The sequence below is a fragment of the Leucoraja erinacea genome, chromosome 18, assembly GCF_028641065.1.
Source record: "Leucoraja erinacea ecotype New England chromosome 18, Leri_hhj_1, whole genome shotgun sequence".
NCBI classification, from domain to species: domain Eukaryota; kingdom Metazoa; phylum Chordata; class Chondrichthyes; order Rajiformes; family Rajidae; genus Leucoraja; species Leucoraja erinaceus.
In genome coordinates this window covers 24,909,533-24,923,237 of record NC_073394.1, presented here as the reverse complement: position 1 = coordinate 24,923,237, position 13,705 = coordinate 24,909,533, and the positions used below count along the sequence as shown (strand labels likewise).

Sequence of the window (13,705 nt, the reverse complement as noted above, 5' to 3'; positions counted from 1 at the left end):
TGACCGACATCCACGATAAATCTACTGACTCCCACAGCTATCTGGACTACACTTCTTCCCACCCTGCTTCCTGTAAGGACTCCATCCCCTACTCCCAATTCCTCAGTCTACGCCGCATCTGCTCTCAGGATGGCGTTCCACACCAGGGCATCTGAAATGTCCTCATTCTTCAGGGAACGGGGGTTCCCCTCCTCCACCATAGATGAGGCTCGCATCAGGGTCTCTTCCATACCCTGTGACACTGCTCTCTCTCCCCATCCCCGCACTCGCAACAAGGGCAGAGTCCCCCTAGTCCTCACCTTTCACCCCACCAGCCGTCACATACACCAAGTAATCCTCCGTCAGTTTCGCCACCTCCAACCACTCGCCACATCTTCCCATCTCCCCCCATGTCTGCCTTTCGCAAAGACTGCTCCCTCCGTAACTCCCTTGTCAATTCTTCCCTTCCCTCTCGTACCACCCCCTCACCGGGCACTTTCCGTTGCAACCGCAAGAGATGCAACACTTGTCTCTTTACCTCCCCCCTCGACTCCACTCAAGGACCCAAGCAGTCGTTCCAGGTGCGACAGAGGTTTACCTGCATCTCCTCCAACCTCATCTATTGCATCCGCTGCTCTAGATGTCAGCTGATCTACATCGGTTGAGACCAAGCTGAGGCTGGGCGATTGTTTCGCCGAACACCTCCGCTCGGTCCGCATTAACCAACCTGACCCTCCCGGTGGCTCAGCACTTTAGCTCCCCCTCCCATTCAGTATCCGATCTCTCTGTCCTGGTTCTCCTCCATGGCCAGAGCGAGCAACACCGGAAATTGGAGGAACAGCACCTCGTATTCCGCTTGGGGAGTCTGCATCCTGTGGGCATGAACATTGAATTCTCCCAATTTTGTTAGCCCTTGCTGTCTCCTCCCATCCCTCGGGCTCCTCCTTCTCATTTTTCCTTTCTTCTCCCCCCCCCCCATCAGTCTGAAGAAGGGTTTTGGCCCAAAATGTTGCCTATTTCCTTCGCTCCATAGATGCTGCTGCACCCGCTGAGTTTCTCCAGCATTTTTGTGTACCCCCAATAGGTATCACCTCTTTAGTCCATCATTAAATTGGTGTCTGAGAAAGTTGGATGCTATTTGATGTTGTCATGTTGAGCCTAAACGTAGCAGCCTCTGGTTCCAGGTTCTTGAAACTTAATGACAATATTCAACAACCAGACAGAATGAAAGGGGGTTCCCTATAAAACAAACACAGATTTAGTCAATTAATCTTTGGTTTATCTAGTTTTCATGAAATATATGAATTCATGTGCGATCTAACTAAAAAGATCTTAACCTTATTTACCTAGAAATCTTTGTTTCACTTCTTCTGCTGGTCATCATTCTAAGGCATTAGGGGTCAAATCAACAGTTTGCGACCATTTATTCAGTGCTTACTTAATTACCCCGAGCATTAAAGATTCCATAGCATTGGACTGAAGTTGGGTATAAGCTAGGCGCTAGTAAATAACCCAAATATTCGACTTTTAAAAGGTTTTGGTTAATTTCTTAAATAATTTTGCAAATCACACTAATTTCAAAATTTGCAAATAGGATTTTTTTTTGAGTTTCTGGGTTTTGTAATTCCAGTGCTGTAAATGTCACATTACCTTAAATGAGGATTTTCTTCTTGTTTCTGCAAAACTATTGGAGTGTTTCTCCAGTGAATGCAAACATAAACATCAGCTTGTGTTTGAAATCAATTTGATGTTGATTTTAGTAAGATATCAGAATTCATTATCAAATCATAAGTTTACAGCTTTTTAATTTTTGTGTTGTTTTTGTGCTGGCTTGTTCTGATGTATTGGTGTAGTACGTATAGTTCTGGGGGGGAAAGTGGCCAAACAAGCAAATAGCAACATCCAGTAATATGAGGTAAATTATTATCCTTTATAATATTAATCCTTTGATATTTAGATTTGTTGCCTTGAATTTCTGAAGCAATTAGTCTTTCCTCAATTTCATATAAATGAACCTTAACAATACAAAGCCTTGCAGAGCCGTTGCTTCCCCTCCCCAATGCTTGCTGCGGTCCTCAATTTCCGTAACTGCAATAAGGTTTCCGGTTGTTCAGAATGATTAAGGAATTGAGTTCTATTGATCCTTTTAAGCTTTGACAGATGTTTCAGCACAAATCTATGTGGTTCTTACAAAACTAAAGTCAATCCATAACATTTTAAACCGATGACTTCAAATTTGTATTATTGCTTGATGTAGCTGTAAACCGCTCTTGTTCATTACATAAAAATACAGTGGATAATACTCCAGATAAGACGATTAACTTAAAATTTCAATTACTTTAAATTCCTAATAAGAGAACAAAGTTAAATGCTTGTCCTTAAGTAATTTTCAAATTAATCTGAAGGACTTCCGAAGTGGTTTGCTTTTTACCCTTGTTCAGTTCTTTTGCATACTTTAATTTTCCTATGATCAATTTGCATGATAATTTTTGCAAACTGCATTTTGCACCAATAAAATTTCAATTAGGTTCTTGGAGCAAATAGAATTGGAGGTGGTCAAATCATGAGTTCAGATTGACTAATTAGTTTCCCAGTGGCTAAACTGTCCGTAAGCATACGACCAGATTAGTAGTAATGAATGAAAGAACCAGAAAGACCATTGCAAGAAGTCACATCTATGCATTTGTATTCCCTCAAAACCGCATTCTTTCTTAAATCTTGAATACCCTCTTTATATCCTTTCCAAATTGCAGTTCCCAAAATTGCACTCCATATTTGGCATCATCTTAAAGTATGATGCTGGTTTTGCATAACGACCAGACCATTGATGTTAAACTAATACATTTTAAATTACCTTGCTTATTCTTCCCTTTTAAACAACATTGTTACATTATTATTATTTACCCTTCTGCTCCACTCCTGTAACTGAGAAGGATCAGAACACAGTATTATTTAGCAATATGTTAAACACCTTTTACTGGAGCAAAACTGATGATGGGCTTTTTGGAATAGTTGATGGGCTTTTTGGAATGAAAATTGTCTTAATCAGAATGTAATACTTGATGTGGTTGAGTTCATATATAATATAAATGATTAAAATGCCAGAACAATTACTCTTCCATTTCCGCCTTAAATGCTTCATTGAATTAGCAATCAAGTTACTGAGTAGAATATTCCTGAACCATTGCTGTTGTGCAAGCTGTACTCCCAGAATTATTCTTTCACCTGGTTTGGTATGCGAGTTAGATAGCTATTTCCTTACTGAAAATTGTACCAACAAAAATGAGATTTAACATTTACCCTTGAGTAACAATTTGAATTATCCTCAATGTTGTAAACACAATTTACATTAGTGCTAAATACGTTTTTGAACTAGAGTAATTTTCTGATTGCCGATACACATGAGTATTGCACAAAATATCAATATGTATGTGTGAATTTATTTATACGTGGTATTGTGAGAAGAAATAGCTCATTCGCAAAATTATTTTCCAAAAAATCTCACTAATTTGTGATTGGGGCCTTAGAAAATTGTGTGCATTTTCTTATCACATTAGATAAGGAACCTCATCATTGGGTCACTATCCACTTCTTTGAATTGAATTTGTAAATCCCATGGGCTTTTTCAAGAATTTGACCTGTTTGGATTGTTTAAACAAAGACTGGAATGTATTTTTAACTTTTAGGTCTAAGTGTAGGGGACTAACAAATGTGTCTCCGCTCTAAACATTGAGTCATTCACTGAAATATTTACTTTGTGATGCTAACAATTTGTGAAGACCTAGATATTAATATTGGTATCCAATCTGATCAAGTCTCAGTAATAGCTAATTCTCCCAACATATCTATGCTATTTAAGATCAGTATCTGGCAAGTTTGGATACTTATTAGAGTATGCCTAGCCCTGATTATTCAATTTCAGTGACATTGATATTGACCTATTTTGTTCTGAATTTTCCCCTGCTTAGGTATAATTCATATCTCAGTAAAACAATTGTACGTTTCTAGGTAAGGGAATTTTCTGCCTTATTTCTCTGATCACTTTTTGCTTAACTTTTGCTCTGTATCTTTAGTTGCAATTGAACTCGTTTTATGGCTGAACCATTTTGGATTTTTTTTAGTTTTTCAATGTTTGTCTTTACAGTAATTTAAGTCAACTTTGAGTTAGCACTGCTGCTGTATCATATTTCATTTCCAGTCTGTTTTGTGGAAGCTACCCATTTCATATTAAAAGTTTAAATAATTTCAAAAAGTATTAGTTTTAACTTATGAGGATGTTATTTTTTTTACATGATATGTAGTTTAATATTTTATGTTTAAATGCTTAAATTTAATTAGAGGAAGGCCACAATTATAAATGATGGTTATTCAAATGTTCTTGAATAGCCTTTCTAAAACAAAAATATTTAAAATTCAGCTTGATCCAGTGTGAAGACCTGAGGTACATATAATCTTTACAGAACATCTCTGTCTTTGTTACACATATAATAGATATGTGCAATATATATATAATATTAATTATAGATAATTAAATGGGTGAATGAATGGATAGGTGAAAGATAAAAAGAAAAGAATAAAAAACATTAATAGTGCAAAAGACAAAAACAATGTTCCCAAGTCTATACAGTTCGGACCTTATTTGGAAGTTGTTTTATGTCAGAATGTTCTATCGTCTAATTGTTGTAGGGATGAAGCTGCTCCTAAATCTGTACGTTAGTTTTCAGGCCCCTATACCACCTTTCTATGGCAGGAGTGAAATGTGAGTGTGGTTAGGGTGCTGTGGGTCTCTGTTGATGCTAGCTGCCTTTTTTGAGACCGCGACTATTGTAGATCCCTTCGATGGTTGGGAGGTCAGTACCTGTGATGGACTAGATAGAGCTCACCACTTTTTGCAATCGTTGTTCTTGGGCATTTGAGTTGCCAAACCAGACCATGATGCAACCAGTCAATATGCTCTTTACTGTGAAAGTTTGAGAGTATTTGTTGCCGTACCAAATCTTCTCAAACTTCTAAGGAAGTAGAGGCAAAGAAACTGACAACCATTTGGCTATATATAACACTCTTCATCCCCTTATATTCAGTTGTGTTGTTGATGAAATGGGGCATGCCTGTGGATGATGGTGGGTGATCTTTGCATTTTGGCCAATAGGGATGATTGATCCAATTTTACCAGACTGCAGATGCTAGAAAGGTGGATTTTCAGCCTTTGCTTTATCTGATGTCTCATCACTGCCTGATTTTCCATGACACACTAGCATGTTAGGTTACAGGTTAAACTCACTAAGATTAGCAAGATTCCATGAAATACATTGGCTTGTCAGTTAGGTTTTTCTAGAACAGCTCTAATTTTTCTGAATGTAAGCAACATTATTTAAACGGGTTCTCAACTTAACATTGTAAAATACGAAATTGTGCCTTAAGTGGTAGGTTTTGCAACACTACCCTGTACAGTTTTTCCTCAGCCAATGTCTAAACTTTATGACGATTCAACCACGTGTTTTTAATCTTTTATACTCAAATGTTATATCAGTTGAAATCTTTTGATTGGTCTGCTGTTGATAAGGTTGATCCAATGGCATAATTTTCATCATTTGTGAACAACAATTTAGAATCCAATGCGGGATTTATTGTAGCTTTTATTGTTCGGCAGGGTGATGGCATTTTCCAATCATTTCCAAGTCCTAGTAGCACACGGCAATTTAAATGCTGGATGAATTAGATTATTATTACGTTTTGTCCTTCAGTGAGATTGAATTTGTAATCTTGATTAAAACACAAAAGTGTTGGATGAAAATGGGTCAGGCAGCATCAGTGGAGGAATTGGGTCTGTGATGTTTTGGGTAGCTGTGTAACTCAAATACCTACACGTTTTTAGATGCAAATGCTATAATGGGTGCTATCAGTTTTACCCTCAGACCTATGCTTATAATACCTGACACTTGGACCTGGAATTGGTAGATGAGACCAGGTCTGTTGTCTCTGAATGTCTCATCTCTGGGTCCCTTGTCCCGAAATTAATTGGGACCTGGCATTTGGGGTGGGGAAGAGAAGGAGTCTTCAATTGTCGACTCTAATATTTTCATGCATCCTGATATGTCACATTTTAAAGAGTTGGGTGTCAATGGGATGCTTGGGAAATGCTAGGAAGCCAACTGAGAAAGCAGCTGGTGTGGTGTGTGACCAGACAGGATAAATTGCGACTGGTGGGATAGTGAGTACAAGCAGGACAGATCCATCAACATGGTCCCTTCTCCAGTTTGAAGAAGGGTTCCGACCCAAAACGTCATCTATTCCTTTTTTCCAGAAATGCTGCCTGACCATGCAGAGTTACTCCAGTATCTCGGATATATCTTTGAGAGAGATCTGGGTACCCTCTTACCAGAGTAATTAGGGAGACACAATAATGACCTTTATGGCAAAAAAATTGGAGTACAAAGATTGCATATGCTTGTTAAAATTGTGCGGAACTTAAGCGAGTTCTCAATTGCAATGCTATGATTGTATTTGGACAGTGTACAAAAAATTAGGCCCCATATCTGAGGATGGCTTTGGAGAGGGTCCAGAGGAAGTTTACAAGAATGATCCAGTGGATGATTGGGTTAACTTTTGATGAGCCCTTGACTGCTCTGGGCCTGTATTCAGTTTAGATTAATTGAAACTTACCAAATAGTGAAATACCTTGATAGAGGGATATGGAGAGGATGTTTCCACTAATGGTAGAGTCTAGGACCAAAGGGCACAGCCTCAATATACAAGGAACACCTTTAGAAAGGAGATAAAGGAGGAAATTCTTTAGTCAGAGGGTGGTAGATTTTTGGAATTCATTGCCACAGACTGCTGTGGAGGCCATTTTTAAAGCGTAGATTGACAGGTTCTCAATTCGCAAGGTTGTCAAAGGTTATGAGGGGAAGGCAGGAGAATGTGGTTGAAAAGGAAAGACAGATCAGCCATGATTGAATGGCAAAGTAGACTCGATGGGACAAATGGCCTAATTCTGCTCCCATGACATATGAGTTTACGATTTACTGGGTTTTGTGATGAACGGATTTTGAGGAAGCCTGAGCAATTTAGGCCCATAGTCTGGAATTTTTGAGTTGAGGAGTGTTCTTAGTGAATGTACAAAATTCTGGTGGGAGGGACACGTGGGTTGTGTAAAGATATTAGCCTTGGTGGGTGAATTTAGAACTGGGGCCATAGTCTCAGGATTAAGAGTCCCATTGAAGATTGAGGTGAGCCATTTCCTCGGAACGTTATCATTCCATGTAATTCCCAACTTCAGATAATTCCCAGGTAATGGGGATTGAGTGGTGGCCAAGATTAGTTTGCCATGATCTTGTTGAAAGGAGCATATTCATTGTCTAGACACAATGCTGGAGTAACTCAGCAGGTGAGACCGCATCTCTGGAGAGAAGGAATGGGTGACGTTTCGGGTCGAGACCCTTCTTCGGACTGATGTCAGGGGAGGGACAAAAATAGAATGTTGTGAGAGACAGTAAGACTAGTGGGAGAACTGAGAAGGGGATGGAGAGAGAAAGCAAGGGCTATCTGAAGTTAGAGTAGTCAATAAACTAACCAAGCGAAATATGAGGTGCTGTTCCTCCAATTTGCGCTGTGCCTCACTCTGACAATGGAGGAGGCCCAGGGCAGAAAGGTCAGATTGGGAATGGGAGGGGAAGTTGAAGTACTGAGCCACCAGGAGATCAGGTAGGTTAAGACAATAGACAATAGGTGCAGGAGTAGGCCATTTGGCCCTTCGAGCCAGCACCGCCATTCAATGTGATCATGGCTGATCATCCCCAATCAGTACCCCGTTCCTGCTCCCCATATCCCCTGACTCCGCTATTTTTAAGAGCCCTGTCTAGCTCTCTCTTGAAAGCATCCAGAGAACCTGCCTCCACCACCCTCTGAGGCTGAGAATTCCACAGACTCACCACTCTCTGTGAGAAAAAGTGTTTCCTCGTCTCTGTTCTAAATGGCTTACTCCTTATTCTTAAACTGTGGTATTGGTTCTGGACTCCCCCAACATCGGGAACATGTTTCCTGCCTCTAGCGTGTCCAAGCCCTTAACAATCTTATATGTTTCAATGAGATACCCTCTCACCCTTCTAAACTCCACAGAGTGTACAAGCCCAGCTGCTCCATTCTCTCAGCATATAACAGTCCCGCCATCCTGGGAATTAACCTTGTAAACCTACGCTGCACTCCCTCAATAGCAAGAATGTCCTTCCTCAAATTAGGAGACCAAAACTGCACACAATACTCCAGGTGTTGTCTCACTAGGACTCTGTACAACTAGAGAAGGACGTCTTTGCTCCTATATTTGATTCCTCTTGTTATAAAGGCCAACATGCCATTCGCTTTCTTCACTGCCTGCTGTACCTGCATGCTTACTTTCATAGACTGATGTACAAGGACCCCCAGATCCCGTTGTACGTCATTTGACGCCATTTAGATAGTAATCTGCCTTCCTGTTTTTGCTACCAAAGTGGATAACCTCACATTTATCCGCATTAAACTTCATCTGCCATGCATCTGCCCACTCCCCCAACCTGTCCAAGTCACCCTGCATTGTCATAGCATCCTCCTCACAGTTCACACTGCCACCTAGCTTTGTGTCATCTGCAAATTTGCTAATGTTACTTTGAATCCCTTCATCCAAATCATTGATGTATATTGTAAATAACTGCGGTCCCAGCACCGAGCCTTGTGGTACCCCACTAGTCACTGCCTGCCATTCTGAAAGGGACCCGTAAATCCCTACTCATTGTTTCCTGTCTGCCAACCACTTCTCTGTCCATGTCAGCACTCTACCCCCAATACCATGTGCCCTAATTTTTCCCACTAATCTCCTATGTGGGACCTTATCAAATGCTTTCTGAAAGTCCAGGTACACTACATCCACTGGCTCTCCCTTGTCCATTTTCCTAGTTACATCTTCAAAAAATTCCAGAAGATTAGTCAAGCATGATTTCCCCTTCGTAAATCCATGCTGACTCGGACCGATCCTGTTACTGCTATCCAAATGTGCGGCTATCTCATCTTTTATAATTGACACCCAGCATCTTCCCCACCAATGATGTCAGGCTAATTCCGTTTTCCCCTGGTCTATAATTCTCCGTTTTCTCTCTCCTGCCTTTCTTAAAAAGTGGGATACAGTAGCTACCCTCCAATCCACAGGAACTGATCCTGAGTCTATGGAACATTGGAAAATTATCACCAATGCATCCACGATTTCTAGAGCCACTTCCTTAAGTACCCTGTCAATCCATCCCATCCAACACCATTTCCTGCCTAATGTGGATTTCCTTCAGTTCCTCTGTCACCCCAGACTGAGTGGAGGTGTTCAGTAAAACAACGCCAAGCCTGTCCTTGGGTCTCGCCGATGTAGAAAGTTGACACCAGGTTGGAGGAGGTGCAAGTGAACCTCTGCCTCACCTGGAAAGACTGTTTGGGTCCTTGGATGAAGTCGAGGGAGGAAGCAAAGGGGCAGGTGTTGCATCTCCTGCGGTTGCAGGGGAATGTACCTGGTGGGGGGTGGTTTGGGTGGAAAGGGAAGAGTTGACCAGGGAGTTTCTGAGGGTACGGTCTCTGTGGAAAGCAGAAAGGGGTGGAGATGGGAAGATGTGACCAGCAGTGGGATCCAGTTGGAGGTGGCAAAAATGTTTGAGGATTATATGCTGAAGGGTCTCGACCCTAAACGTCGCCCATTCTTTCTCTCCAGAGATGCTGCTTCATCCGCTGTTACTCCAGCATTTTGTGTCTACCATTGATTTAAACCAGCATCTCCAGTTCTTTCTTACATATTCATTATTTACTTCTGATCCCATTTCTTAAACTCTTACCAAAGATGCTACTTAATCTGTCTTCATAACCTCTGCATAACTGTTATAACCTCTGTTATAACTTGATCATATTTTTTGCATCCTTTATCTCAAGGATTATATGCTTGGTTTCGCTATCTGATCAAACACAAAATATAGCTTTCCTTTTTTTCTATGCTTACAACTTGAATTCCATGCATCCCAACCCTCTTTACAAAATCTTGTCTCGCCCTATTTTCCTCACCTACTTCCACTTGATATCCTGTCACTGTCTATTATCTCATGCTGAACCAGTCTGTTCCAATCTAATTCCAATTCCACTAGTTTTATTCCAGACTCCAGCATCTGCAATCTTTTGTCTTCCACTACAATACCTGTTTTTTTTCCTCTACCTGTCTTACACTTATCATTAACATGCACACATTTTCTATATCCTACTTTATTTTAATTTACTATCAGCTTTGTCTTTGCCGACTTAGCTGTGCATCCAGTCCTTTAATATCAATTTAAAATACCCATTCACTATCCTTTATTGATATGTTCTTGCTTATCTCTAACTATTTAACTGTACTTAAATGTAAATTTTGATGTAAGATCATCAATTTAACTCTTAAATCCTTATCTCTCTGCAGAGGCTGCCTGACCTGAATTTCCAGCATTTTCTGTTTTTCATGTACATGTTATATTGAACTTCTGCTTATGTTTGTTATAAATTCACTGTTTACATTTGTTCAAGGTAGAGAATAGTATATCCGCTGGCTGGGATTGTAATGTATTGGGTATTCATTTGGTATGGCTTCTGCCATATTAAAGAGGTGGCGCATGGTGGTGCAACAGTTAATGCTGCTGCCTCAACTTTCGGCCTGTGTTTGAGTGTTGACTGCAGAGTTTGCATGTTCTCTGTATTTGCATGGGTTTCCTCCAGGTGTTCTTATTCCCACACACATCCCAAAGATGCTCGGGCAGGTTAATTGTCTACTGTAAATTGGCCCTTGGTATAGGATAACGATGAGTGGAGTTACTGGGCATATCTGGTTGGGGTGCAAGGGACAAGGGGAAAGATAATGGGATGGCTATATGATGGCTTTGTGTCATTGTAAGTAATTATTACAGTCATTCTTTAATTGTGAGTAAATACTAGAGTTCCTCCTGGACAAATTCTCTTTCATGGTTTTGATTTTAAAAAAGTCATTTTAGACAAGCACTCTAGATCCTGGATCTCAATAGAGAACAGAGCATGGGGCAGAAGGGATCAAGTACAAAACTTTGTCAGCGGTGACTTTCTTACAATGTGAGAGATGCTATTGTGCCAAAGATGGTGAAAGCCTTAACAGGCAAGTCATCTTTGAATTTGAACAACAAAATAAGTGGGACTTGAGCTTGCATTTCTCCACCAGATCTGAAATTATTGGGTCATTCCATTGTCAATAATCATACTTTAAAAGTTCAGTTTCTTATTCACTTAACTGTTTTAAAATAGGAGCTCCAGTAACTTATTTTGCTCTCGTCTCTACTCTACATGTCTTCCTAAAATGTCATTGATACAATGTCTAAATAACTTGTATTATCTACGCTGCTTCTATTTTAAATGTTCCTCAATTTGTGATATTCTTACTGTCCAGCCATCAGATGGAAATGCATGCCAGGGCTGCAGACAGTATACCTGTAATAAGTATCATTGATAACGTTTTTATTTTCCCTCTCTTTTCCAGAAAGAATCCAACCAGCCTGCAGAATGCAAGCAGCAATAGGAGTGTGGTACCGAGGAAACGCCACTGCCTAGACACTGATGCCATGTGTAGTATCTAAAATACTCTTGTGCAGTTGAGGCAACCCCTCCTTACTGCAGCACAATCTTGTAAGCTAAACACTATTTTAAAATGCATGGGTTGCTCTTTAACTTCAATTTTCTTTTTCCTACTTTTGGCTTACTTTTACAGTGAAAAAATACAAAATTCTACTTCAAAAATGCTGAAGGGTTCACGACTGTAAGGTAAAGCAAGCATGCACTCTGCAGCTCCAATGAACACTGGTATTTTGAAATGTAATGGGTGTTACACGCTTGTCACTTGCAACTAGGGCAGCATTGCTGAGTCAGTCGGTGGTGATTTTCATGGACTTCTGAAGTGCATCTTTCCTGTGCTGCCCAATATTTGTGAGCAGCTACAGAGTTTTAGCATTTCCTATCCATTAATATTTATATTTAAAAACATTTAAAGAAAGCTTGATTTCCTACCCAATCCAACTCTGCTAGAATCACCATTGCTGTTTTAGACCAAAATGGTGATGGTAAACAAAATATATATACATGGTGGCTGCGCTGAAGTGTTGTTGTCACAGACTTATTTATTACTGTTATACAGAAGTTACTAACCAGCATGTGGGGAAAAAAGATCCAATTTCCTGTTCCAGTTACATTCACTTCATCTCCAGAAAAGATGCATATTAGGATGTTGTGAGAATCATCGTCACTTTTACTGTGGAAGTAAAATCTTTAACACAGATCTATTTTTATTTTTGTGTTCAGCGCACAACACTATGTCCAGGCATAGAGTGCTCCAGCCTTACCTTGTTCTACACAGTTGTAATGTACCTTAATATGCTGTTTTCAATTTGTACAGAATAGCCAGAGTATTCTAATAAAGTTGTGCAACATTAAACAAAACGTTGGTTCTGTATTATCTTTATTCACAACACATTGAATATAAGGGAAAACTGTTCCAGTAGATATTTTAAATACAATTTGGACTGTTAATGTTTGTCAAGATGTGCTTACCAGGAGTTAGCGATATTTTTAATTAAAAAAAAGGCTTTCTCTTAGTCTTTTGTAGATCTGACTGCTGTCCACAAAAGTGTGAAAACGCATTTTTCTAAGAAATATACCTCCTTTAACATGCCCCAGTATTGTGATAATTTGCTATAGTGCTCTTGGTTCTCTAGTCTGAGCATTTACCACCCTCTTTCCCTCACCCCACCATCCACCAGGAAACTGGCCTCGATTCCTGTCTGCTGCTGTTCACAGAGCAACAAATAGCCCACAGCTCACTACTAGCGAGAACCATACCTGGACTGATCAAGTCGGCTGATGTGATCACGAAGCACTGAGATACTAAATGTGGTGGAAGCTGCTGTTTCTCCTTATTGTTCAGCTGCACAGATTACCCCAACCCAGACTACTATTCATCTTGCCAAAGAGTTCATGCTATGTTCTCTATTTGTATAATGTCTAGTTTAAGCATTGAATCCGTCAACACTTGGAATTGCATTGTAAGCACCAATTGAGTGACCAGTATAAAAGCATAGAGCTCAATTCACCAAACAGCTCCAATTGCCCTGTTAGATGATTCAATGACTCTGTTTATGTTGCATCCTTTGCACAGAATACTTAGTTTATGAGAACCGAGTAAAAATTGCTGGTTGATATGCCTATAGTTTGAATTAAGATCCCAGAGGGAATGCTCAGATACATTTAGTACATTTAAGAGGTGCTGTTCTATATACAGGTGCACAACCTTTTATCCGAAAGCCTTGGGACCAGACACTTTTCGTAATTCAGAATTTTTCGGCTTTCGGAATGGAAGATTTTTAGCGTAGATTTTAACGGCTGGCTCAGTGGTAGAGTGCTCGGCTCATATCCGCAAGGTCGCGAGTTTGCGCCTCGATCCCAGCAGTTACTCAATCGCGAGTTTGAGTCTTCAATGTAGTTTTTTCTTGCAGAATAGGAGAGAATAGGGAGGGTTAGACTGGGATCATTCTCTGCGAGATGATCTTAGTGCGGGAGACAAGTGTAGGAGAGGTGTACTGACTGTGTGGGCAGAACTTTGGAAGTGATTGCCCACCATTCTCAAAAGCCGCTGTGTCTCCCTGTCCCTCCAACTCCAGAGGAATCCGCTCCCCGATGGGCC

General features: G+C 40.3%; 1 protein-coding gene across 2 annotated transcripts in view; it reads left to right on the top strand.

The window, feature by feature from the left end:
- Nucleotides 1-12,465, top strand: part of LOC129705823 (nucleosome assembly protein 1-like 4) — an 80,503-nt gene extending 68,038 nt beyond the window's left edge. Inside the window, exon 15 of one of the 2 annotated variants that reach the window (XM_055649654.1) lies at nucleotides 11,513-12,465. In XM_055649654.1, the coding sequence (XP_055505629.1) occupies nucleotides 11,513-11,551 (39 nt within the window). In that variant the 3' untranslated portion in view covers nucleotides 11,552-12,465. Of the gene's footprint in view, nucleotides 1-3,947; nucleotides 3,988-11,512 lie in introns of those variants that run through there. The other variant, XM_055649655.1, reaches the window with a different exon arrangement.
- The last annotated feature ends 1,240 nt before the right edge of the window (nucleotides 12,466-13,705 follow it).